The sequence below is a fragment of the Pangasianodon hypophthalmus genome, chromosome 1 (genome assembly GCF_027358585.1).
Source record: "Pangasianodon hypophthalmus isolate fPanHyp1 chromosome 1, fPanHyp1.pri, whole genome shotgun sequence".
NCBI lineage: Eukaryota > Metazoa > Chordata > Actinopteri > Siluriformes > Pangasiidae > Pangasianodon > Pangasianodon hypophthalmus.
In genome coordinates, this window is record NC_069710.1 from 23138245 (window position 1) to 23166090 (window position 27846).

Below are 27846 nucleotides of genomic sequence, written 5' to 3' on the forward strand. Positions count from 1 at the left end.
CGAGACCTCAAACTGCACGATTTATTGTCTAATCTTCTGCTCAGAGACGTCTCTGCTGAAACAAAACAAAACAATAGAAACCCTCATAGAATTTGTAATGGTTTTAATGGTTATAATGGGAATTTTACTGGTTTTAATGGAAACTGGAATGGTCCCTGTGGGTCTCTAGTAATTTGTTGCCTTCTATTGGTGGCATGTTTTATCTAGTGGATACCATTAAGGACCAATAATGGTAATGGATTTAATGGTTAGCTGATGGTTTGTAATGGTATTTCTAGTGGAAACCAGTAGAATTTCTGTGATTTTTGTTTTCCAGCAGGGGTGTGTGGGAGTGCGCGCGCGCGCGCGTGTGTGTGAGCGTGCTGGTTACGTGGAGAGGAAGTCACAACTTCATGTGTCATTCATTCATTTGCATTTGCAGTGATTTTCCAACTTTCTGCACTATGTGCGCAAACTGGTTCAAGCGTTGTCCGTCTATTTCCGCTCAGTCGTGCGCTGTCCGTGGTGCTGAATGTGCTCCTGCATGACTGAAGCGGCACTGAGGCTGTATTTCATCATAATTCAGGTTTACTGAATCTTATGACATTTATTTGTGATGTCATGTAACAGCAAGCGAACCAATCATCACGTTTCTGCTGAATCTTGGTCTTATAATATCACAAATCTGGACAACTTCTGTATTTACAATCCTTAAAGGGCTTTGGTAATTCTAGTTATAGTTATATATTGTTCATTTAGGTTGCACAGATCTGTCACCTTCACCAAAGTGCAATAGCTGCTGCAAGCTTTGCACTTGTGCTTTTGCAGGCTGTTTGGTGGACATTACAAAAACTTCTTAAAAACATGATTTTAAGGATGAATAAATGAGCTGACACTTTTAGCTTATTTCAGTATAAATGATCCTCTCTGCATGCGATTCGCTAAGGAATATTTGCAGCCTGTTCTGCTGTGATAGTGATGGTAGCGTTGTTATGGCGCATATTACATCAAATTACATGACATTTTTTTTTTTTTTTTTTAAATAAACATCATGGCCACTTGGATGTTTGCTTGCTGTGGTTTGGGAAGAGGAAAGCACGACGCGAGACGCTAGTGACTATCATGTCGTGCAACTAAACAGGGTATTTGTCCTCTCCATGTTAAGAAAATAGTCTCTTGATTATAGGTATAGATTATTTATTTCTTTACTGTCCAGGTTCTCCATCACCCCGAGACGGTCACCAGTGAAATGACACCGTTGCTGTGGCAACCGAGCCTCCCTTCCCTCCCCCCTTCCCCCAACTGCTTTGCTAGCCATATTCTCGGAAAGGAAAAAAAAAAAAAAAAAAAAAAAAAAAAGCGCGAGAGATAGGAAAGAGGCAAAACGGTGCAGAAGCGGTTTATCGAGCATTCAGTGCGCGCGCCATGAAAGCTAATTAAACGGGAGCTGTGGAAGAGCAGCAGCGCTTCATTCCGCCACTGCTCCTGTGGAACGGTCCACACTGCACAGCCGCGCTGCGTCGAGCTAACGCCACCTGAAGGAGCAGCTACCACTCAGCGACAAAAACAGTGTTAAAGCGCGTCAGCAGTTTTCATCCACGACTCAAACTGCGTTATTTTGCCTTTTCTTAAATCAGCCGAGGAAACAATGTGGAGCTTTTTTCACTCGGAATACCTTCGCAGTGCCATAACAGACTTCATGTAAAAAAAAAAAAAAAAAAACATAAAAAAAAAACAGTTAAGGCTTTCGAGCTAAGTTTAAAATCGCCTGGCAGGAATGTGTCCAGGCGACATTTCAGCCTTCATCATTCAGCACGAACATGGAGGCAGCTATGCTCGGTAGATAAGAAGGAAACCGTGTCGTAAACAGGTGAGCACAACTGTTTTTTCCCCCATTACAAGTTTTATTAGCATGTGTAAAAAAAAAATGGGAGTGCGTCGTGATATCAGGGTTAAATGCACTGTAATGCTGAGGAACGCAGTGCGAGGAGCTTCAGCAGCTCTCCATAGAGAGAACATAACTCAGGTAAGTCAGCAAGTTAGCCTTTCCATTTTTCATCTTTTTCTGCCATCACATCAAAGGACTTTTTTTTTTTTTCTGTCCCTGAGTTTTACTTCATTTCTCCCTATCACTACAGCAACCATTATTCCCTCAGGGTGTAGTAAGGTGTTGAGAACCAGAATGCTGTTGATCAGGCTTTTTTTGTTCCAGCATGCAGAGAAGCTATGAAGAATCCAGACATGCATGTAAAAGTGTAGTGAAGCTGCAGCAGCCACTTTATCCACACATGCATTGACGCCGACGCAGGCGGCCATTCAGTGCAGCCTCACTGGCTCTCATACCCACCTACTCGCCCAGTACTATATGCTCAGTGCTACTGCACAGCCAGTATAAGACATGTATAACGACTAATCAGTTCTTTTCACTTAGGTAGAGCCATCTGTGAGAGCAGAAATGGATGATGTTCACATCACTGCAGAGAAAGCTGTTCTGCTCAGTTCTGCACTCACACTGCACTCGTGCTTCGTGCCTGTGGAGCTGCATGTCTCACTGACTGTTGAATGTGTCAGCTGTGTGCTATGTGTCTGTATAAAATCTACGAAAAACTACCTGCACTCTTTCTCTTTCTACACACCCAAATTGCGAGCGTTAAATTGTCCCCTACAGTGTACATTAAAGAAAGGTGAGGCCACATTGGTAATGCTGTAGGTGTTCGTTTTGTGCACTAAGGGAAAAGTTGTGGAATTTTGCTCTGCACCTTTGTGTCTTAAGGAAATGTTTATGTTAGGCCTGTCCAGTGCAAAAGAAAGGAGAAACCACCATCTGGCAAACATTTCCTGACCTAAACGTTCTCTGCCTGTCTCTCTCTCTCTCACACACACACACGCATGCACACACTCATACACACGCACACAGACACACACACAAACACAGACTCATGCTGTCCTACATAATTTGCGCCACTGCCCTCTACTCCCACCAGATGAAGAGTTATCCCACATCAATGCCAGTCAAGTGTAGACAGCGTGATTCACTCAACCCTTGCTTCTGCAATGTCTAACAGTCAATGTATTTGATCTCTTATGTAATCCAATCAGACAGATCCTTATCCATATATTTCTATGGAAATGAGTCCACAAATGTTTCTGAAAGGGTTTTATACAAACGAGCTCATGGCGTGAAATAATTCTGCCATTTGGGCGATGAACTGAGTGGTGCGATAAGGGACACTGAATGCCAAGCAACCCATTTGCAAATCTCCCTGTGACTGCACTGGTGGGGTGAACCTAATGTCACTGCTGGAGTGTCAAAGAAGATGACATCTGTTGGGGACTAACTAACGAAATCTTGCATATTATGCAAGGACCAATAACATTACATCCATGCAGAGCTGAAAAAAAGCAGTGGTGCTGTGCAAAAAATGGGGAAGAGTGTTTCTTCCAAAAGGAAAGACGCCTCAGAGGGGAAACAAAGGTCTTCTTGTCCTCTCTGTCATTCTCTTTCTCCCTCTTTCCCTTCACACAAGTATGAACTGCTGCAGTGCTATTCTGAGAGAGAGCTAGCTGCCTCAACCCACGCACTGAATATCATAAAGAGAGAGAGAGAGAGAGAGAGAGAGAGAGAAATTGAGGGTGGGAGCAATGGAGAGAAAAAGGAGAGAATGTCCAAAACAGATGTGCTGTTTAGTAGATTGGAATAAAGAGAACACCAACATTTCACACCACTGCAGTGGAATCTGATGGTCTGATTGTCGCTCCTTGATAAACTCAGCAGTCAGAGTGTTCTGGAAACTCTTTGTCAATGCGCCACGTCTTCAGTGGCACATCTCTCTCAAATCGCCCACAGTCTCTTGCTGACGGGTACTGTGCTTAAGAAAGGCTAATCCAGTTTACAGAGAAGGGTGAACTGTTCCACATAGCTTCTAAGGTGTTGAAATGGCCTACGCATTTTAGCGCCATTTCTCTGTGCTGTATTCTTCATGTGAAAAAAACAGGATTTCAGGGGTATCATTGACTATGTTTTTTTTTTTTTCTAAAAACCGTAAATGGATTACATACATGACAGGTGTTCACTTACATGTCATAAACTAAATACTGTATGTATAGTATATTGTGCACCGAATACTTAGGTGTGAACAGTTTATGCATTAGATTAATGCTTAAATTGAAGCATTTAAGTTGTGCACATCCAATTGTGCTATCTTTGATTTCAGTGGATCAGTGGAATCAGTTGTTGAATTGATAGAGCACTACAACACTAATTTAGAATGAGAATGAAATAAAATGGCAGCCCTGCATAAATGTCAGTGATACACAGCAAAATATCCTCAACAGTTTAGTCATTAGGAAGTACATGTATAAATGTAGCTGTGAATTACAGTAGACAAAGACCAGGTTTATCTCCAGATTGATAAATACGATGAAAAGACAAGCTTCTCAAATGTAGTTTTAGCGAAATACAAATACAGAGGAAGTCAATAAGGGTTCTAAATTGCGTTTGTGTTTTGATTAAGTAAGTGAAGTCAGTAGTGACGAATAAATTAAAAGCAAAGCAGATTTAAATTCTCATGTGAGCCGTTTCTTTATTAGCACATTGGATTAGATTAAATGTGAGTGCCTGTGTTCAGATCAGCATTGTATATGAGAGATCAGTTTTCCACTGAGTGTTGCAATGGAATAAAAAATATGCAGACATATTGGGACATTATGTACTATTACATTAACTCTTTACATACAGATAGTTTCACAGTTTCACAGGAATAAAGTCTAAAAGTTCCCAACAGGATTCCATTATTAAAAAATGGCATTTAAACATAATGTGTAAGTGTAAATAAACCCCAGTTGCATCTAAAGATTACCTTTGCAGAAAATAGTTTATGACAGACTGTAAGCATTAATGAAGCACTTCATCTAAATTCAAGTTTTAAAACATGCTACACTTGAAAGGACAGAATAACATTATTTACACTGATGGTTATTTTCAACCACCACCACTTATCCTATGGCGGCTGAATGGATCACAAAGCCTAAAATAGTTTGGGCTATTTAATAAGAGAGCATGTGTTCTCCGTTTGGGCCACTTCATCGATAGTTGGAATATCTGACTACTAAATGGACAGCATTGTTGAGTGCACAGACGTTTGTGAATCAGGGACGAATAGGGCAAAAAGAGCAGCGCTTGTCCATGGAGTTTGCCTGTTTTGCTCTGTGAAATGCTGGATAAATAGTGTGACCCTTTGTGTGAACCTTTGTTTAGATTTGAGTGCCTTGTTTGTGTGAAAGTGTTTAGGATTTGTGACTAATGACACAACGAATGGGAAGAATTACTGAAATAGACACACACACGCATATACATACATATATATATATATATATATATATATATATATATATATATATATATATATATATATATATATATGATTTTAAATGATCACAATAATAATAACAATGCCGTTAGCACTGTTGCCTCGCACCTACAGGGCCTGCGTGCGCAGATTTTGCATGTTCTCCCCGTGCTTCGGGGGTTTCCTCCGGTTCCTCCGGTTTCCTCCCCCAGTCTAAAGACATGCGGTGTAGGCTGACTGGCATTTTCCGTAAATTGCCCACAGTGTGTGAATAGGTGTGTGAACGTGTGTGTGTGTGTGTGTGTGTGTGTGATTGTGTGATGAGCTGGCACCTCGTCCAGGGTGTCCCTCGCCTTGTGCCCCGAGTTCCCTGGGATAGGCTCCAGGCACCCCAGTGATCCTGTGTAGGATAAGTGGTACTGAAAATGGATGGATGGATGAAATGCTACTGTTCTGCTGCTAATTTGTCAGCAAACCTACATATCATTTATTGTAAAAAAACGTAGAAAGAAGTGACATGATTATTTTATCATGTTTATCATGTTGCCCACCCCCATATATATATATATACACTACATTTTATATATTATTATTATACATAAAGAATAATTAGAGGCAAATGACAAGCTGAACTTCATCACTCTGCCTAAGCAATGAGATAAGAGTGGCTCAGAATGACAAGAGTGCAATTGGTAGGGATGGCTTAATTAAATTGCGACAATTAAACAGCAATAAAGAAATGAATACAGAAGAGATAAAACAAAAGCACTGTGTGTCTGTAGCAGCACCTGCATGTGCATTCCTCATTTTTTGGCAAAAACCGTGCACCCATTCACACACCAGCTGTGTAGAAGTGCGTATGGTTATGTGCTTTATTTCATTGCATGTGTTGCAGAATTTTAGTCCATTGTGGATTGTTTTGGTCTGTGGCTTAAACGTGTTTTGCAGTTGCTCGGTACCTGCTGCATGAACATACCGTGCTGTATACTATGTGTGCATGTGTGTGCTGGTAAGCGGTGTCACAGAAAGCTCTCCATTCTCTGCCACCCACTCGCTGAACTCCCACACACTTGCACTTCACCATCACCACACACAGAGCTTTTCTGCCATACCTCTGGCTCTATTTGTTCCTGCTGCATTTATCTTACTCGCTCTTATTCCTCTGTTCTCTGTTTTGTCTTCCTTCATCATTTTCTGCCCTGAAAATGCAAAAAAAAAAATCAGATACAATTTAGACATCTCAGGAGTAGCAAAAACTCTCTCTCTCTTGCTCTTTCTCTCTTTTTTCACACACATGCACACGCACAGCGCATAAACATACTGACACATATAATAATGCACCCACAAACAGCTTCATCATGTGCCTTATGAAAGGAATTGATCACTGCTTGTTCAGATCATCGCTACTATTCAGACCTCTCAATGCCTCTGACTCACACTGGCACATAGTAACACATTAAACAAACCGCCATTACCCTTCCCTGCACCATGCAGCACAACTATTATGCACCATTCCTTTTCTTGTCTCCAAGCGTATGCTGGAATTTACCCCTGCAATGTTTGTGATATAGTCTTCAGGATAATCAACTGAACACCAATTATCCTTAATGGGCTTTGAAATGCTTGAAAGGCTTTCATAAAGCATGCATTACCATTTTTCTGCTTATGAATTTAGCAAGGAACAAATGCATCTGTTGCTTTGCTTGTTGAATCTGTTAATTAGCCATTAATATACCTAATGTTCTATTACTATTGTGCAGTATACCTACACTGTATTTGGCTATGGTTGTGCAGTGAAAATATGGCCACGATCCATGGTCTTGCATCAAAGCCTGTATTTATATATTGTATGTATGTATGTATGTATGTATGTATGTCTAGGATGTGTCTGTTATCAACGTATTTCTTCTGTATTTCAGAAGCTCGTCACTCCTCCCTGAGAAAACAGCAATGCTGATAAGGATCGTCAGATTCTAAAGCCAACCAGTCGGAATTCAAAAGGACTGAAGATTGGGATTTCAGTGTTGTTTTTCTGTTTACATGCGTCAGATGTTTCTAAAGGTTCCTTTTTCTTGCTGAAGACGTGGCTCAACAAATCTGCTGTTGTACCCAAACCAAGTGCCGCTTTCAAATACAGTGACATTCTTCAGACAATTCAAGTGAGAGAATCAACATTTGAAAGGCATTTTCTTCATTTTTCCCGTTTCTTTTAAAAATAAGTGAAATAAGTGTTTACTTCTTTTTTTTTTTTTTTTTTTTTTTTTTTACATTTTTTAAATAAGCAGTACTTAAAATCACATTTCAACAGCAGATATCTGTAAACTACTAAGTAAGGAATTATTATGTGTAAATTGTTTAAGTAAGAAATAGTTGACCTCTTAGAGATAAAGGGATTCATATGTTTTATTTCATCCACACAACTGCACCCTTTCACACGATTAGTAGAAGCACCATTTTTGGAATAAGCAGGTAAAAATGTGTGCTGTTCTGCTCTGAGCGGAAAAGCATTGGTTAGATGTCTAGTGAGTAAAGCCTTTGAAGGGCTGTGCAGTCAAAATGATTCCCCATCACACTGACCTTAACCATTCCAAAGATTTCACCACCATAAGTAGTCCTCTAAAGACGTAAACCTATATTAGTGTTAGTTTATTAATATTATCTCAACAATATAGTTGGTTCTTAAACTGTTTTAAATGATTAAAAGAAAATTGCATTCAGGGAGTATTACGGGTCAGGGAAATTCCTAATGACATAAGTGCCACTGTTGACTATAAAGAGTGCCCAAATAGAAGTCATACAGAAGACAAAAAAAGACAGTGCATTAGTTTACATTTTATGGTGTTTACAGTTGTCCTTTGCTTCTAAGCAAAATCATCTTAATAAGTGCCAAAACAAGGAGAACATATTACACACTAACTTGTGCTAAATGGACATGCATACATGTATTAACTAAAAAGCCTTTTAAAAGCATAACTTTACCTAACCAGTGTTTGTTTAATAAGGGAAGCCATTTTATTCTTGAGACATAAACCCACTTTAGCTTGTTTTAAAGCAAATTTTTAAGATAAGGTGAGAAGTGAGTGTCTCTCAGTTTACTTTGCCTCAAGGGAGAACCATTAGGCCAGTTTCTCAGGCTTCCTTTGTTCTGTTGAAGAAATGAGGATCTGAGTTTCCCTGGAGTCTGAGACTACATTATCATCACTGCCCCCCTCCCCCGAATTTTCTCCCAGAACATTGCACAGTGCCCTTTTTTTTTATAGACGTTTAAACAAACATTTTATGTTGGAAGCCCATGACTTACATTTTTACATGCGGTGTCAAGGACTGGGGTTTTAAAGGAGGATTCTGCACTGAACAGTGGGTTGAGTCAGCAAGAGAAAATAGTTGTGTTAGTCACATAAAGATGATGGCCACCTCAGGAGCCCGAACGCGTGTCATCCTCCTCTTCCTGTTAATCGCTGCTCCACTTAACACGTCCTCAGCCAGTGTGTCGGATCCCTCTAAAAACAGAAATGCACCGATCAGACCCACCAACACCCCGACCACCAGCCCCAGGCCCAGTAGCTGGGGATTCTTACTACTGCAGTCCAGAGGTGGAGGAAATGGGAGAGGAAATGGGCGAGGGAAGGGGTCGACGGGATGGCCAGAGACACCACCCAGACCACAGGCTCAAGTCATGCTTTCTAAAAATGCCACAGCTGACGCCCTGGGACCTCCGCTTGGAGCAGCACAGGTGGCCCCACCTCCACGCAAACTGGTGGAAGTAGATGTGTGCCGTGGTTACTATGATGTCATGGGCCAGTATGACCTTACTTTCAACTGCTCTAAGGATGACTTTATCTACTGCTGCGGCACATGCCACTACCGCTTTTGCTGTCCAGACCGCTCCCGTCGGCTCGACCAGAACATCTGCCATAACTACCACTCACCAGTATGGGCCAACACAGCGCCACCGGGGACAAAACCGCCCCATCACCTCACTGACCCTGACCTCAGTCGCATCGAGCAGAGCAACAATACCATATATGTCATTGGTGGAGTAATCTCTTTCACTGTTGCTGTGGCTGTGGCCATCAAGGTGGCCTTTAACAAGGCCTCACGGCAGGCACGCAACAGGGAGCTCAATATGCCCAGGTAAGAAAAGACAGCTATACTTAATTTAAGGAATCAAGCGAGTATGTCAACATACCTGTAATCTGAACTGTTTACTTCCTTTGATCTTCTGTCTGTGCTCTCAGAGCTCTGGTGGACATGCTGCGCCACCAGTCTAGCCCAGTCCAACAGGGAGAAAGGAACAACAGTGTCGCCCTGGGCAGTGGAGGAGGAGAGGGCACTCTTGGGAGGCCTCCTAAAAACCTGTACCCTACTCTACAGAGCAAAGACAACCGATGTGAGACAAGTGACCAGATACAGATGATTTTTTTCTTTTTTCGAAAAGAGTTATCTTTTTTAGTTATTTAAGTTCTTTTAGAAGATCCAGTAAATCTTTTACTACTTTTACTACTTAATGAATTAGTTTATGTATTCCATTGTATTTTTATATATGGATGTGGCAAGAATTCTGTAGTGCAATAGGGAGTCTTTACAAGCAATCATTTACAGGGAACAGATGCAGTCATGGCATCAGTCATCTCAGCAGCAGTATTTCTCCCGGGGTGTTCACAATGAGGGGGCACTCCCAAAACAGATGCAGTCGTGCTAACCGTTCTAATTATTATGCTCTGTGTTGTCAAGAGTTTAGGTTTTGGTAACTTAAAAAGCTTTACAGGAATAGGTATAATACTTACGAAAAAATTATTTTTGACTTGTCTAAGTAAATTAATGCATACTTACACTGTGTTATGCTGGTATACTAAAATTATACCAGCATAACACAGTGTAAGTATGCATTAATTTACTTAGACAAGTCAATGATAAATCAGTAGAACCATTTACTGCATTGCAAAAAAAAATTGTTTCGTCTGTGAAAATACCCAATGCTTGGAAAATTGGAAAATACCCAATACCCAACACTTTCTCACATGTCATGGTTTACTCTGTTGTAGTGGGAAATCTGCAGCATAACTTCATCCATACCTCAGGTTCCAGCCCCAAACACACTGCCACCATTGGTAAGTCAACTCATGTCTGTAATATTACACTCCATTTTATAGTTCTTCAAGGAATTAGTTTATGTGCCTGTGAAAAACAAACTATAACAAAAGCCTGTATGTATATATGCAAGTCTGTGCATACACAAATGTGCATAATTTGGCGATTTATTAACCTGTCAACTAAAGTATGTATGCTGCTGTCTGCAGAGCGTGCACCACGTATGAACAACATGCAGATGACCACTGGTGGAACACTGAAACCAAATAAGCACACTAACGCCATGAAGCCTCAGCCCTCGTTTCACCACTCGCTTCATAACCTGGCTCAGCTCCCGCCCTCGTATGAGGCTGCCATGAAGCCTGAACTCAACAGATACTCTTCCCTGAAACGGCTGGGTGAGTCTAATGGAGCATCCTCATTAAAAGCAGGACATTCTACACTTCTCATAAGGTTACTTTCATCATTTTATGCTGTTTCTTGTTGGGTTAGAAGAATAATTAAAATGGCTGCTCTATTGCGCTGTGGGACAATTAAGTGTAGGGCAACTGGACATAACTCTACAACACTTTGCTTAAAAATATATACACGTATGGCTTCATTAAAGTGAGTATCAGAGTTCCCTGACAAAAATGTCATTGAACTCTAAATATTTGTTAAGGTCATTTTAATGAGGTCAGGTTACAGCATGGAAGCCTCATTTTAGCATTAAGTGCATCTAGCCATCAGGCTGCAACCTGATGGGATGTGGGAGACAGAAATAGCAGGAAAACCAGAGGACAACAAAATTAGGCAGATACAATTAAAAAAAAGAGAGATACAGCTTGGGTTTCTATGGGTGATCACACAAAAGTTAATATATTCATATTATGTTAATTCATATTATGTTAACCCATAGTATCTGTATTTCAAAAGGTAGTCTTTTATCACAATGAAATCACGAGTGTTAAAGTAAAAGCTACCATGTTAAACTAGTTTCTGATGTACAAGGGTGTACAAGGTGTAGTAATATAATGATTTTGCTGTGGGCAGCACAGTGGCGCAGCAGGTAGTATTGCCACCTCACAGCTCCAAGGTCGATCCTGAGCTCAGGTTACTCAGTGTCCAAATTTTCACAGGTTCTTTGGTTTCCTCCCACCTCACAAAAACATGCCAGTCAGTGGGCCGGCTATGCTAACTTGCTCCTGGTGTGAATATAATTGTGGGAATGTGTGGGTGCATGGTGCCCTGCAATGGACTTTTCCCATTCAGGGCATATTCCCGCCTCACGTCCAGTGTTCCTAGGATAGGCTCTGGACTGTGAGACTGATGAGAATATAGTGGTTACTGAAGATGAATGATTTTACTGTGTGTGCTATTGATGTTCTCATGACTTCTACCATTTACATTGGTCAAGACCATTTCAGTAGTTTTATGTGGGACTACAAAACAGAACAAAATTAATATCAAGATATAAATTAATATCCATCAGTGTTCAGTTGGAGATTTTGGTTGGTTTTGTCTAAAGAGCTACCAGTAGTGATTAGCCAGGTTTTTATACAACCAGCTATAAAATACCAAATGTCTGCTGTTTCATAGTGATTAGATTTTACGCTGTTGCCCCTAGATACCATCCATTATTGCTTTATTCATCGATAAATGCTACAATTATGCTAAAAATATGTATTACATTATTAGCCACCACAATTTAGCACAGAGAATAAATGATATAAGTTATACACAGACAAGCAAATTAATATTACACAATACTGTATATAACACTTGCAAAGAATAAAACGAAAATAATTTTCTTTAATACATTAATTAAGCATTATCATTCATTAATATTTGTTTGTTAATGGTACAAATTTAATTGAAAATATAATAACCAATTCTGATTGTCTCTCTGTGAGCAAACTCCTGAAAACATCTACTCTTCTTCCCAACCACAGAAAAAGGAGGTCTGGAGGAATATTCAGGTTACTGCACCACTAAACGGAGACCCAACAATGCCCCTCCGTCCTTCCACTCATCGCAGCACCACTTGCCTTGGGGTGGTGACTATACATTAGGGGGGAGAGGCACACTCCCCACCCATGCCACCCGTCCCCGCATACCCCACCCTCAGTCTGCCCCCAGCCATACACCTAACCCCTATCCCTTGGAGCCTCCAGAAGCCAAGCCCAACCAGAACTACGACACACTCTCCAAACCTCCTCGCCGAGTCAAATCAACAGATCAGCTCCTTGCCCTCGGGGATGGCAACACCTTATCACGGCTCTCCAAGAACCAGCAGCACCAGTACTACAAGGCCATGAATGCTGCAACAGCAAAAAACTCCAATGCCCAGAACACCCTGCGCAAGTCTAAGGAGAGGCTGCTAATGTCACCTGATCATCTAGAGGAGGAAGTGGGCATGGGTGGAGTCGATTATGGAGGTGGTGGGGGTGGTATGGGCATGGGCATGGGCGATTACACAGTGGGAGGGGGCATGGTGCCCACTCTACCCCGCATGAGCCATCAGAAGGCTCAGTCACAGCAGAATGTCTGTGCCACCCCCTCTCTTGATCGCCATCACATGATCAAGATGAACTCACATCCGACCTCGGGCCGCGAGCAAGAGCGCAACGCAGTTGCCATGTCGGGTCACCTGGGAGGAGGCGGAGCTGGAGGGATGGGATGGAGCGAAATGCAAGGAACCGGGGTTGTCATGGGCACAGGAACACTAGGAGGTCATAGTGCCAGGAGGCTAGCTTTTGCTGCAAAAAGGCAAAATACCATTGAGCAACTACACTTCATCCCCGGAGGAGGAGGGAGCAGTGGAGGTGGGGTAGCCGCAAACCAGGGGGTTCGGACGGGGAGCAAAAATGAAGTGACTGTGTGAAGAGAGGATGGAGGGGATTGAGAGAGTGTTAAGGAAAATGGAGGATATGGAGGGTGAGTTTGAGGGTGCGATGAGTGGGATGGTAATGGAGGGATTAAGGAAGAAAGAATAAGTGAGTGGGCAGACAAGGGAATGAAAAGTGTAAAGGAGAGTGTAAAAGGAGTGGGAGGATGGTATAGGTAAGAGAAGGGATGAAGAAAGGATACAGAGACAGAGAGTGGATGAAGGAAAAAAGTAGAGAGAATGAGGATATGAAAGGAAGAAAAACAGATGGAGAAGTAGAGGAAACCACAAGGGAAATAGAAGCTGTAAATACAGAGAGAACACAATGGTCTTGTAGACAAGTTTAAAACTTTAAAGTTGTTGTTTTATTCTCTTTGTAAAATTTCAGCCATAATTACAGTATAGTAATTTTCTTAATAAGTTTGATGATAGCCACCTTAGAAAACATTGTCAGAAATGAATATTGTACATGAAGAGACTGGGTAACCAGGTGAAGAAAGATAAATTCATGTCACTGTGTCATGTTTTTTTTTTTTTTTTACTGGATATTACATGACATTTAATGCCACTAGAGAGCCATATGTTCAAGTAATGTCCAATGGAACATTCATCTTATCAAAAAAGAAAAGAAAGGAAGAAAAGAAGAAAAAAACTGAAGGAAACATTGCACACCATTTGCTTACATCAGAAGATCCCATCAAACCAGAGATGGGTTGATCCAACTGTTGGATTGTGCTGCTACAGATTGGAAACAGAAGTGAGTACTAAAACAAATACATCAGGATATTGATAACCTGTCAAAGTACAAAAGGAGTTCAACAAAAATGAGGGATATCAGAGCTACCGTCACAAAACAAGAGAATATATGGTGATGGCATGGTGATGTCACAAAAACAAGTTGATCCAAAAATGAATGCTACAATTTAAAAAAGACCTTTTTTGCATAGAGTAAGGGAAACTAAACTGCATCAGCTTTAGGATAGCCCCCTGATTATTATTGCCTTTTTCATACATACTAAACTTTGCATCACAAGTTCTGGAAGAATTGCTTGTGGATTTACTAGATGAAGACTGCTTTGTTGGAGCTAGTTTTGATAAAGTTCACAGAAATCAATATCTGTGTGGAGTAAGATAAAACCAATAATTATCATTTTGTCCCTTCAACCCAAAAGTCCCAATGAAAGGGGTAGTTAACTTATCTTCAAAAGCCATTCTGATTGGGCAACATAGCCCAGGCCAGAGGGGAAAAAAAAGAGATGTATCTGACAATCATCGACTTTCACCAACTGAAATGAACTCATTAATGATCAATGGCACTTTGTTTGGATTCTAAGCCAACGGTTTCTTCTATGTCCATGTTCAGGGACTTGACAAGAACATTTTTACCTTGGCTGAAGGACGTTGGCCATGAATTCGAAAGAATACTAAAACAGAGTTCTGTAAGGATGTGCACACATTTGTGCCAATATAAGCTCTACATATGCTGTATGTATTGTTGAAATGTTTTTATTTATATGGATGCCTCAAACTGTTAAATGTGGCTTAGATGAGGAAAACAGGAGTAGAGTCCAGATGTTCACAGTTTTATATAGAGAGGTTTGTTAAGGGTCATTTATGTTCATTAGGCAGCACAGCACAGTAAATGTTGGCAAGGTTGGCCAACATCAGCATTTAGCTCAGGTGTGCACAGACACTTAGATGAGCTTACTAACAAACTTGCTGGGTTGCTGTTGAAATCTCCCTAAAGCCATGTGTCTGCGCTGCTAAAGTGACGACTGAACATGGGGAGAGTACAAGTCATCTCACACAGTTGTTCTGCTTTCATCCAGAAATGAACAGAGCGCCACACCCAATATCATAATCAATAATGCTTATCAATATTAAGGGCTATACTACATGTGTGTCAGTGGTAGACTGCCTAGGCACAGTTTATTCATTGTTATTTAAAAGGTAATGCGAACACTGATGACAGTAAATATTAATGTACATAGACTGAGATATTAATCCTGTGAAGCAAAAGGAAGCAGTGAGGTAAAGCTGACCTCAGTCTAGCCTACAGGACAGGCTATGGTGTAAACCATTTTAGTTCTCATTCATTTCTAAAAGTTCACAGCAAGTAATGGTAAACATTTTAGTATTAGATAGTTAGTTATTTCAACTGTATTTCTCCCAGTAAAAGTAGTTTGGAGTAAATTGCCTAGTAATTTTTGAGGCAGAGAAGTGAAAGAAGTTCTTCATGTGGTGGCAGTAGATTACATTCACTTATTTCTGACAGAAATTTAAATGGATCTTGATGCGTTAAAAACAAAACTTAGAGACAATCTTCCTACAGACTCTCTTATACATACGTGTTTGTTATTGTCATTAATATGACAGTTAATATTATGGTTATTGGTGATATTTATTCTTGCTGTTTATTCTCTATTATCTTAACATTATGATGGTGATATTTTCTTCTGTGGTTTTAGTGTTAACTTGTTTTTAGGTATCTATATTTCTCATTAAATTATTTTGCATTATAAGTACAAAATACAAGCACAAATACAGGCACTCATTCTTTACCAATTCTCAGTGCATCCTGATGAGTGCATTGAAACATTCCTTAGCGTGATGTCATAGTGTGACCATCATAAAGAAGCTTGCCAGTGTCATTGTGGCAATGACATCCCAGTGGGTTGATATGATGTCATAGTGTGTATGTAAATGAATTATAGGTTGATTTGAATTAAATTTCAGCTGTTTGAATGTTTATTTCAGGGAATATTAGAATAGCTAAATTGATTTAGCATTTTTTGTCTTAAAAAGTCTGTAGCAATGTCTGTTCAGTTTTGTACCCACAAGCCATAACTGTAAGTTTTTATGAGATGTTTAAACTTAAAACTGCAAAGAATAAGATAACCATCAGTTGTGCTGACATAGGCCTTCAACGTTTTTATGGCAAGACTAATCAAAATAATATTAAGTGTAGGCTATAAAGCATACACATTTAAAACAAGCTCCAGGTAGAATATTTTTTTTTGTCTTCAGTTTGTTCCTGAATGGGACCCTTAAAGGAAATATTCTATCTGGTATTTAAGTAATAAAACCCTAAAATTGTGAACGTTTTATTACACTAAAGCACATGCTTTATTCAGACGTGCAGAAAACAAACTAGACAATGCATTTCCCTGATAAGAACCCAGTTGAATCATTTACCTGGGAAAAAATGTTCTCCCACACTGAATAGCTTTAAATGTACCTTTGTAAAGAAATGTAACAAAAAGCAACAGAATAGAGGTTTGGTCAATAGTGAACTATTTTACTCACTGAAATGCCCAGATCACACTATTGTTTTATTCAGCACTTTGTTTTATATATATATATATATATCCCTCTTCGGTAACACATAAGGCAAATATGATTGTTTACCTTTGTAAAATAAAGTCAACTGATGAAAACTGTCTTTGAGATTACTGTCTTAAAAGCACACAACATCTTAATAATTTACATGATATAGTTTGCGTGTTTGTGCCACTTCATCACACTGTCTGTATTCATTGTCCACCTGGACAGAAGCGGTGCCAGAAACCCGAGGCAGCCATTTTGATGCGGACATGGGCTTTTACTTTGAGCTGTCACGCCGTAATAAAATGGCCACTGCCTGTTCACATCCCACAGTGTCAAAGTCTATCCGGTTATGGTACTTAAAAAAATAAATCCCCACTGCAAATTTAAAAATGTGCAAGAAAACACCCACTTCTTATCTTAATCAACGCAATAAACGTTAGTTAGACAGCTTGCTAGCGCGCTACATGAATAGCAGCCAGCTCCGAAGCGAGGCTTCGCCACCGTCACTGACAGTTTAGCGAAAACCTAAACAAAATTCTGAACAAAACGTTTTAACAGTATTATTACTGTGCTATTACATTTTTCTTTCTTTTTTTTTTTTTTTCGAATTAGCGACAGAACGAACACCAAACCGCCGACTAACTATACACAAACTGCGCACTTGCATTAACCGGAAATATTCTGAAAGCCGGAAACGCCTGATGGCGCTCACACGTCATTCGTTCCTTAAAAAAAGAAAAAAGAAAAAAAAAAAAAAAAAGATAGACGGTCCTAAATATTTTAGCCGACAAAAAATTAAAACATGTATCGGTTAAATCCAGGCTTGGTGTCGTTTAAAATAGAACAAATTTTCGCTAATCATGTTTAGCACTTAAAATAAGGGACAAAGAGCTTGTGTGAACGAAGCAAGGTTGCGGTGAACATAAGGTCTAGCTATCTGGCTAACGATTGGAAAACAGCACGCAGAACAAGGGGGCATATGAGCAAGAGGGGCAGGGTGGGAGAGTGTAGCAGGCCCCGTTCATCTCTTTCCCAATCTAAAAGATGGATGCATAGGTAAAAAAGGCCTGTTTTATTGTCTCGACTTTGATTTCGTTACGATGCGTTTGCTATCGGAGTTTTACTGGCGTGTTGCTCCTGTATAATCCATGCTTGCAGATGTTTGGTTGCGCATCATGTACTGATGACATAGTAAGCTATGTCCCTTCGCTAGCTGAATATGTGCTAATAGCCAGCTGTTTTGCATGCTAACGACATGTTAACTACGGCGACAGTTTTCCTAGTGTTGCGCATCCGTAATTTCTCGTGCTGTAACATGGTGTAGTAACGATACTGTCATGCATGTGAGCATTCGCGTTGTAGATCATTGTCGATTTCCTTGCGCCCCGTTGCGTGTCCAAAACGGACATTTTCCTTTTGTGTGACATACAGAGGTATCGGCAGATGTAATAATTACTTGAAATTCACACCTCTCCCCGCTATCGGCTCGCGCGGCTCCTCAGCATCATTTTTCTGCACAATGCGAGCAGCACGCGATGTGTAAGGAAACATTAATGTAGAAGAATAAGTGCAACTTTTGGAAAATTGTGAATGGTAAACATATCGGTTATAGGTGTTCTACAGACTGCGATGTGCTTGATGTATTCAATAAATCAGCCCCAAATTTTACATTCTTATGAAATATAAAAAGCAGATATATTTACTATATTTACACAATATATATTACTCTATGTGAGGCAAGAGAAAAACCAAACAGTATTCAAAGCATACCTTTACTTTGGGTTATCAACGGGTTTGTGTTATTTAAGTAGGTTTTTTTTTTTTTTTTTTTTTTTTTTCCTTAATTAAATAAATAAAATTTACATTATGTGTGTTGTAACAAAATGGTATGGGCAACAGCTTCATAAATACTACATATGTAATAAGCTGTTGACTACTTGTCATTCCAAAGTCACTTTTGTATTATATTCCAATATATTATTTATTACAAACATTATTTGCATTACACATATTTAATAAAGAATATGCCATTTTATGATTATTTTACACATGGAAAAATGATCTCTACATATTCATATGCATCAAAACAAGTCAGTCAGTATATGGTTCACTGATGCTCAGGTTTTGCAACACCAGTGCCACTATTTCTGTGTTTGTTGTCACATGCAGTGTTTCAGTGTTTTATGTTAGGGCTCTCAACTCCACTCGCAAGCCTAGTATAGATTTTCCTGTTTTTCTGCTCTATCATACCAAATCCAGTGTATCAGCTATTTAACAACCCTTACATTAGTTAAATGAGGCTTGTAGGGGCAGGGAAAAAAGTTAAACTGCACAGAGCAGTGGGAAGCTAGGGGCCTGTGAAATCAGTTGACTTCACACATTTACATTTATATTCACTCTTTTTCTGTCTCACAGTGAGAAGAGGAGTGGTGTGGAGAAACGTCCCATGCATCTGAGAGTAATTTCTTCAACAATGGAAAAGATGCCAAGCATATTTGCTGAAACTCAGAAAAGGAATTGTATATCACTTGGGCTTGAATGGATTAAACATTAGCAGTCTTTGCCTGTAATGAACTAACACATGGCACTTGGAGAAATCTATCCATATCTAGGATGCTCATGAACTCAAGTATGTAACCAAGAAAAGTCTTATCTAGTCATCTTGGTTTTGTTTCATAACAAAAGCATCAATAAGCACTTTCAAAATGTGAAAATAAAGTGTCACCATATGTGATTTGCACATCTTCTCACTTACATTACATAAAAGACCAAATCAAATCCATTAACATTAATGACGGACTGACCAATGTGCAATTCAAGGAAAACATTACTGACAAGGATACTGATGAAAGAAAAGAACCGAAAAGAAAGACAACTTCTTAACCACAGACAATGACTCGAGTAACCATCAAGCACTAAACCACAGAACTGTTAAAGACTCAAAAATCAAATCCAGCCTTTGAATTGTGTGTTGCAGAACTTTGGAATATCACTATCCATACCGAAAATCCATTCTGCGCTGCAGCATCTGCTTGGCACAACTGGCTATAAAGTGGGAACAGTTGGTCATACACAAGGGTGAGTTGAAACAGGTTAGAGAAACAACAGTGATTGTCATTGTAACACCTCATCTGGCAATTTTAGTGTGATTGTTGTTACTGCTCCTAGAGCAGAAGGTGTTGCCATTGCACACCCATGTTTCAGTAACTGGGAAATGTTCCAGTTTGGAAAATACAATGTGGACATCATAGAGATGCTGAGTGGACACCAAGCCCATCAGTTCAAAGGTCTTGGATTAGAGCGACAACTACAACACCAGCAGCAAGTGCAGCTTCACCAGCACCAGTTGCAACAGCAACAGCAGCAGCAAGTAGAAACCTCTGGGGCAATTTTGTCTGGACTTGGCTTAGGCCCATTGCAAGGATCTAGAAGCAGTGCCTTTTCTGATTCTGCATCAATTTTTGCAAAAATGAGTGCACCCCCCCCTCCTCTACAGCAGCAGTCACTGTCTTCATCTTCACAAAGTTCAAGGAAGTCAAGCAAAATGTCTGGAAGCAGTAGCAGTGGAGGAAGTCACGTGAGTGGGTATCCTCAGTTTTTGCGTTCATTTCATCCAGCTGAGGCAGCCCTTGCACAAGAACAGCTACATCCAGGAGTTGGGCGATTTGACCATTTTGCAGGCAGTAGTGGAAGTGGAGGAAGTGCAGGAGGAATTGGAGGACTAGTATCATCTGTTCCACCTCCACCTCCCCCATTACATCCTGGCCTCTCTGTTCCCCAAGCATCCCCTGGACCATCCTCCTCTTCCCCATCTCCTTCAAGTTCTAGCTCTAACAACCCTTCCAGCACTAGTGCAGTAAGTTCGCTTGGTCACCAGTTGACAGGAGCTCAGTCTGATGCACGAAGCTTGCATCAACAGTTTAGTTGCATGCTAGCTGCTAATCAGTATTTTCTCTCCGGAGTACCAGCCAATTCCAGCCTAGAGCAATTTTTGGTACAGCAAGGAAGCCACAACCATCTAGGTCTTGAGTCAAGTTCAGGTCTTGCTCCACCCCCTGCTCTCCACTCCTCACACACACATAGCCACCCAACCACCTTGCCCCAGCCACAGCAGCCACCACCACAACAACAACAGCTGCCCACTCACACTCTGTCACACCCCCATCCACATCACCCTCTTCATTCCTCATCTCAACCTTCCTCATTAAGCAGTTTTGACTTTCAAGGGATCCCTGTTCTCTCCTCAAACCAGCTAGCATCTCTGATGCAACAGGAAACTGGTTTACCACTTCCTCTGCCCTTACATTTGTCCCTCTCCAAGGATGATGGGAAAGTAGACAGTGCAGTAGGAGGAAGTGGAAGTGGAGGAGGCAGGAGAAAGAAAGCAATGGCTGGGTACTTGCCTCAGCGGAAGACTGATGGCAGCAGTAACACTAGCAGCAGCAATAGTCATGGCTCTGCAAATCATAACTCCAGCAGTAGTAGCTCAGGGGGTCTTAGCCAAGATGTTACACCTGGCATTGGTGGAGGTGGCCGTGTTGGTATGTCAGGACTTGGTAGAGATCCTCCTTCCCACCTAACCCCCCCATCTTCCTCTTCAATTGTGTCATCATCCTCTTCCTCTGCACCCACTTCTACATCCGCATCAGTTCTGGTGACAAACAGTTCTAAACCTGACAATCATAGCTCCATGCACCCTCGTTCATCTCAACATGAACCCGAACCACTTTATCATTGTGGAGAGTGTGGAAAAACTTTCACTCACCTATCCAGTCTGCGCAGGCACTTGCGCAGTCATGAGTTGACCACTGCAGGCACAGCAGGCACAAGAAGTAACGTTGTAAATCCTGTTTTGCATCCTGCTGATCCAAGTATTCCTCACTCAACCCAGGATAGTTCAGCATCATCTTTATGTCAAAGTCCTGACAAGACGTTCCATTGCTCAGATTGTGGAAAAGGATTTAAAAAAAAGGGACACCTGCTTCAGCATGGTGTCATCCACTCTGGTGCACGACCATTTGCCTGCAGTACTTGTAGCCGTGCTTTTAATCGGCGTGAGTCCCTCACCCGTCATGAAAAGATACATGAAGAGAAGCCTTTTCGTTGTCCAGCTTGTGGCCGCTGTTTCCGTGAGAGTACCTCTTTGTTGAACCATGCAGCCTCAGGCACTTGTGGCAAATCAGGCAGAGGACCAAGACCGAAGAGTGATAGTAGCAACTCTATAGTTGGTGGCAAGAACAGTAAGACAGGGGCTTCCAGTGATGGAATGGTAACTAGTGCAGTGGGTGAGTCACATATTTATCTTACAGGATAGTATGTGTGTGCGCCAAATAAAGTTGTGCTGTATGATGTGCTAAGGGGATATTTGTATATGCAGCATTCATACTGTTTGATTTGTCATGCAGGGTCTTACCGGAGTGATGGTTACAATAACTTCAAAGACCAGCGCTCTCAAGGCAACCTTTATGCTGGAACGTCCTCATGTGGTGGAGGCATAGCAGGGCCAGCACTAAGAAAAGCACCTTTAGCTCCTACTCTGCACCCACACCCACAAAGCCAAAACCAGCAGCTTCACCAACAGCACCCACATTTACCTCTCTCCGCTCTGCTGGATGATTCTGAAGATGATGTTACAAGCTCTGTCAATAATGCTATTTCTGCTATCACTGCTGCAGCAGCAAATTGCATGACTGGTGAGCTTAACAATAGTGGACGGGGAGACGATAGAAGAGATATAATTGGGGGGCTACTTGGAGGTCTTGGACTAGGCCCTCTTGGCTCACCCGGTGGTCCGTCTTCAACATCCGGAATGGATAAATCATTTAGAGGTGGTGAAAACCAGGATACCCTGGCACTTCACCAACAGTCAATCCAGCAGACACCAGGTGGAAAGCCCAAACGCCCTCGGAAGCCTCGTAAAAAGAAGGAACCTGGGGCAGCAGGTGCAGAGCCTCCCAAAAGACGACAGTCCTCCCAGAGAACAGCAGGGGGCCTAGGGGACGTTAGACCATATTTGTGCAGCATCTGTGGTCGAGGATTTGCAAGAAGAGAAACTCTACGAAGGCATGACCGAATTCACACTGGGGAAAAGCCTCATCACTGTACGGTGTGTGGCAAATACTTTAGAGAGGCTTTTCACCTTAGTAAGCATCATACAGTGCATTCTGGAGAGAAAAACTATAAATGTCTTCTTTGTGGAAAGGATTTTGGATATGCCCAGAGCCTTAAAAGACATGGAAAGCTACACCAGAAAGGAGAAATGGAAGAAGTACCTACAACACCTGGAGGAGAAAACCTTAACAATTACCCAACTCCTGGTGGAAGCATGATCCAAGGGGGTCAAGGTAACTCTTCATTCTATCCGTACCCACAAGATGTTAAACCCCAAGGGTCAAATCCCCATCCACCTCCGAGACTTTACACGTGTGCTATATGTTGGAAGTCTTTCCGTCATCACTTCCATCTTACTGCACATCATCAAACAGTGCACGAAGGCGGAGGTGACAAGCTGTTTTCTTGTGAAGTGTGTGGGAAGGCCTTCGCATATTCCAACAGCCTTACAAGACACAGGCTCTCTCAGCATGGCCTAACCCGTACTGGTCAAGGAACACCTCAAGGGAGCACTAGTGTCACTGGAGAAGAAAGCAATGTTGGTGGCACAGTATCTGAGAGTGAAGCAGCCACAAATGCTTTGCTCCAGCTTGCACCCACTGGTGGAAACCAAGGAGAAGAGGATTCTCACAGTGGGGTTCTTCACAGTCACCAGCATGCTCCACCACAACCACAAGCTGGGTACTCACCTCTTTTCTATGATGCCAGTACATCTCTCCCTTCCTCCTCTAATGCCACACCATACTCCCAGCCTCTGCCTTCAAGTTCCTCCCTACAATCCCATCAGCACACAGGAGTAAAAGGTGAGCCCATGTATCAAGCTGGCCAAAGACATACACTCAACCCAAACTTACCTGTCCACCCCCTTGTTCTGCCTCCAGCTGAGCAACATCAGCACCATTCTCTCACCCAGCAGCATCCAGTTAATATCCAGCCACACCACCACCACAGCTTTCACAGTGAAGAAGAGCTAAGACGACGCAAGAAAAAAAAAAAAAGACGGAACGGGAGAGAGAAGATAGGCTACGAATGGGGTCAGACCACAAAAATGGACGGGGTGCAGATGGATCTCTCAGCTGGGGAAAGGAAGAAAAATGAGAATAGAAAGCTTCAGAGAAGAATGAGAAAAACATTTCGTAGAAGGCAACGTAAATTTAGGAAAAAAATGGCTATGCTTTTGCGGATTAGGAGAGGTAGCGGAGGAAGCAGAGTTGTGTATGAACTGAGCCCTTCAGGGGGACTGGAACTATATAGACTGCTCTCTTTTCAAGTTCCTCTTAAACGATTCCCTTGTCCCTTCTGTTTTCTCACAACATTTTCACGAAGAGCAGCACTTATGGTCCACATAGCAGCTAGACATTGCCCAAGAGTCAGTTACCCTTCGGGTCGATTAAGATGTGCAGTTTGTGGAAAACAATCTCGCAAATTACTTTCAGCCCTTATTCATAGAAGCTCTCACTTATCTAATAGAGCATTTTCCTGTAAACGCTGTCCTTCTCGTTTCTGGAACGCAGCACTCCTCACAAGACACAAAAGAACTTGTCGGGGAAAACTAACAGAACTGACACGAGGGAGTGCTCTTTGTTTGAAATTGACAACAGGAAAAATCTTTAAAAGAGGAGACAGTAAAGGGAATATTTCAACCCTGCAAATACAGTACAGTCACTGAGTGTGCTTCATTAATCTTAATGACTTCAATATGTAGTAGCAAGAAGGACATTGTGTTTTGCATGACAAAAATAGAGACTAAGGCTTGGTATCTGACCATCAGAAGGTCGATTGATTGCTCTTAGTTTATTCTTTTCTATTTAACCATCATGGGTTCCTCACATAAACTGAACTTCCAAACTGAACTGCTAAAAGCAAAATTACAAATGCTTTGCAGATGTCTTTTATAAAGATACCAACATAACAAACCCCAACTCAGTCTGCAAAAGGGTCTTATACAATTTTGTGTGTTGAACAACATCTTGGCTCCTTCACTGACAATAGGTGAATTTATAGTCATTTTACTAATACAGTATTTCCCTTAATGGTAATACTCACTGTAAGTCAGCAGTTGCTCTGTAGAATTATTCTGTCGCTGGTATGTATAATGTGTAGTTCACTTAGAACAAGTGTGGGGATTTGATCTTTGTAACAATGCATTAGTAGCATAAGAAGAAAAGAAAGAAGGTATTAGGAAGATCAGTGTTTTGTTCAAATCTGTGCATGTTGAGCACTGGTCTTAATGTGTTGGATGAATGTTGATTATTGGATGGTTCCATTTTAAATACAATTGGAAATGTATAAAATGCAACTGGAAAAAAAAACAATCCCAGAATAAGCACTCCTTTTTAACCTTAATCTTCATGCTAGTGAGTATTTGAGAGGATCAGAATGGATATATCCATCTTTGGAGTGAATACTAGCATGAAGAAAGAAGGATCAGCACTTAAATTGGAAAAGGCTTCCCGAAATGGATAAATAACAACAATAATTAAAAAAAAAAAAAAAACATATGCAGCTCTGTTCATTGAGAGCTACTTGTGTGCATAGTTTATTTCTTTAACCAACCACAACACAACATCAGAGTATTCCAGAGCATGAAAATTATTGAGAAATGGAGAAATGTGGGTTATACCCATGTTCAGTAGTAAATTAAGGTGGGTAATAAGTTCTGCAGGAGTAGCTCTCGAAGAACAGGTTTGAAGATACCTTAATAACAATATAATTCAATATCTAAATTTCAGTAGAATGAGGCAACAAAGCCTGTTCAGTTTGAAATTTCACCTATTGGCATGGTGAAGCTTTTATATATAGAGTCTAAGGTAGAATTAGGAAGGAACAAGTGTACTGTAATGTAAATTGTGTCAATATTTTATTATTGTTATGATTTTTTAAACAAAGGTGAAATATGTTTTTATCATAGGTACACTGCAGGTAGTTTGGAATGATAGTGGAAGTTATCACTTTCATATTTTACTTAATGTATTATGTGTCGGACATAGTCTGCCCACTTGCCAACTATGAAAGCATCCCTTATACGTTTCTCTTAATTTCTTATGTAGTGAGGCCATACTACCCATAGCTCATGTTTTTTTTTTTTGAGAATAATAAGTAAATCAACAAGTATGTTTCTATCACTTTATTTACCTATAATAAGCTGGTTGTTGATGATACCCAAGCATTTAATAAAAATTTAAAAGCTTATATCATTGTTCATTCTGTTGTTACTGCAATTCATTTTATTTGTTTCGTCAAAATACTACTTATTGTCCCATATACATCTCAAAATGAATTGCGCCAAAATGTTCAGGTTTTGTCCCAGGTCTATTAATTACGTATTAGAGGAGAGAGTATAATTTACTTTTCCAGAACCACAAGAAAATAAATGTCAGTAGAGATTATTTTTCTAATAGTAACTTCTACTCACTTCTGCAGATCTGACCACATGGGCAGCATTTTACGTTTCCTCATGTATCATTATATCAATATGCTGTGCACTGATGAATAAGCTTAATGTCCTGCTTTATGCCTTGCATTCATGAGCTTTATGGCCTTAGTATTATAAGATTTAATGCAATCCTGTAATAGTAGCAATGTTTAGCTCAGTTCACTACCTGGTAACACATCAGAAGTGACCCGATGATTATTTGCTATTTGAAGCTGCACATCTCTACTTTAACCACAGGATGGCAGAATAAGGGTTTCTCAGGAATTCCCAGAAAACATGATTGCATTTCTTTCTATGTGCTTACATGAGAGGAACTTCAGTCTGCAGTCATTTATGCAGCTTTTTTTCCCTTTTTCTTCTTCTTTAATGTAAGTAGCATGTAAGTAATTAGTTCTTAGGGAGTGCATGAAGGATTAATTTACTTTAGATTTAAATAGGGCCATGTCTACAGCAGGATGACTATCAACTGAATATTACACTCATAGTGGGTGATGTTTTAATAGATTATGTATCTTTAATATAAATGTATTAAATTCAGTCTTGGCAAATCTCTTTCTCTTAAGTGTGTGTAGCTGTGACACACACACACACAGCACGTATGCACATTCTACACACATACCAACATGAGGTCTAAACTGTGTAGTCTCACGCGGCTGTGGCTGGCGAGATTACGGGGGCGGGATTGATTGCACGGCGGCAGCCAATGACCGGATTCAAGGGGCGGAAACCTTATTCCTCTTAGCCAATAGCAAAGAGGACGACGACACGGCCAGAGGCTTCTCCGCGTGCTGCGTACACGTGCGATGGAAAGCGCTTGTGCTTCTCCTGTGTTCCTCTGTGGAGAGGGAGAGAGAGAAGAGACAAGCGCCAAACATGTCCGCGGATTACGAGCAAAAATGAGTGTGTGTGTGTGTTTTTAAACCTGTGATGATTCTTCGATTGGGCCGTGTGTCAAGTCAGTTTATATTCATGGGTATAAAGAAGATAAAAACATAAGCACTTTAAAATTGCTGTTGTTTACTTTAAAATACTGCTCAAGTATGAACACTACAGGCCTGTCCAGGTGATCCCATAACTATATCAGATCATCACAAGCCTTCCCCTGACAACTGTTAACACTTGAGATGAATTATAAATACATAATTCTGTCATGAGGAGGCGTGTCATTACTATGCATCAGATATTTCACACCAAGTTCTGGAAATAAATGATGATACATGGAATTTCCTTGCACATGAGATCCACAAACAACATACACACACACACACACATATATATATATATATATATATATGTGTGTGTGTGTGTGTGTGTGTGTGTATCTACATATGAAAGTGGCTCCCAGTCTTGGTTTGTGTATATGGAGTAGGATTATGATGATAGGATATATTATTCACCCAAATGAGCTACCACACTATTTTCCACAAAACAGCACGCTGTGTAGATTTACCTTCAGCTCTCTTACTATCTGAACACACACTTTGTGCAGTATATTATGCGGCTGTGGACGGAAGCCTGCCATCCTCTCTCCTCCTCACTCCATTCAGTCAAGCGTCTGCTGAGCTCGCGGGAGATGTGACGTCACGTGACTGCCCCGAGTTCGTTCCGGCTGAGCGCGGAGCTCACGTGCTCGCTCAGCGAGGAGGAGGAGGAGAAACGGCTGCAGAAAAAAAAAAAAAAAAAAAAAA

The 27846-nt window shown here is 40.9% G+C and overlaps 2 protein-coding genes and 1 long non-coding RNA gene across 4 annotated transcripts; 2 read left to right on the forward strand and 1 right to left on the reverse strand.

Annotated features, from left to right (window-relative positions):
- Nucleotides 1–1346: 1346 nt before the first annotated feature.
- LOC113542250 (protein shisa-7) lies at nucleotides 1347–16726 on the forward strand. Its single transcript, XM_053233187.1, has 6 exons — nucleotides 1347–1849; nucleotides 7247–9461; nucleotides 9566–9717; nucleotides 10373–10438; nucleotides 10628–10816; nucleotides 12350–16726. Exons 2-6 carry the CDS (start codon nucleotides 8620–8622, stop codon nucleotides 13279–13281), a joined length of 2181 nt encoding a protein of 726 aa, XP_053089162.1. The 5' UTR covers nucleotides 1347–1849; nucleotides 7247–8619; the 3' UTR covers nucleotides 13282–16726.
- LOC128318097 (uncharacterized) lies at nucleotides 5456–27839 on the reverse strand. Of its 2 annotated transcripts, XR_008301593.1 has the most exons (4): nucleotides 27609–27839; nucleotides 9517–9695; nucleotides 8629–8827; nucleotides 5456–6526 (listed from the first exon to the last, which is right to left on the reverse strand). It is a non-coding gene; the product is annotated as an uncharacterized LOC128318097 (long non-coding RNA). The 2 variants fall into 2 exon arrangements; XR_008301592.1 differs by lacking the exon at nucleotides 9517–9695 and having other exon boundaries at nucleotides 27609–27831.
- Nucleotides 17332–25914, forward strand: si:dkeyp-69b9.6 (zinc finger protein 865). Its single transcript, XM_053233182.1, has 3 exons — nucleotides 17332–17667; nucleotides 19027–21896; nucleotides 22017–25914. The coding sequence occupies exons 2-3, from the start codon at nucleotides 19826–19828 to the stop codon at nucleotides 24389–24391; spliced, it is 4446 nt and encodes a 1481-aa protein (XP_053089157.1). The 5' UTR covers nucleotides 17332–17667; nucleotides 19027–19825; the 3' UTR covers nucleotides 24392–25914.
- Nucleotides 27840–27846: the final 7 nt, after the last annotated feature.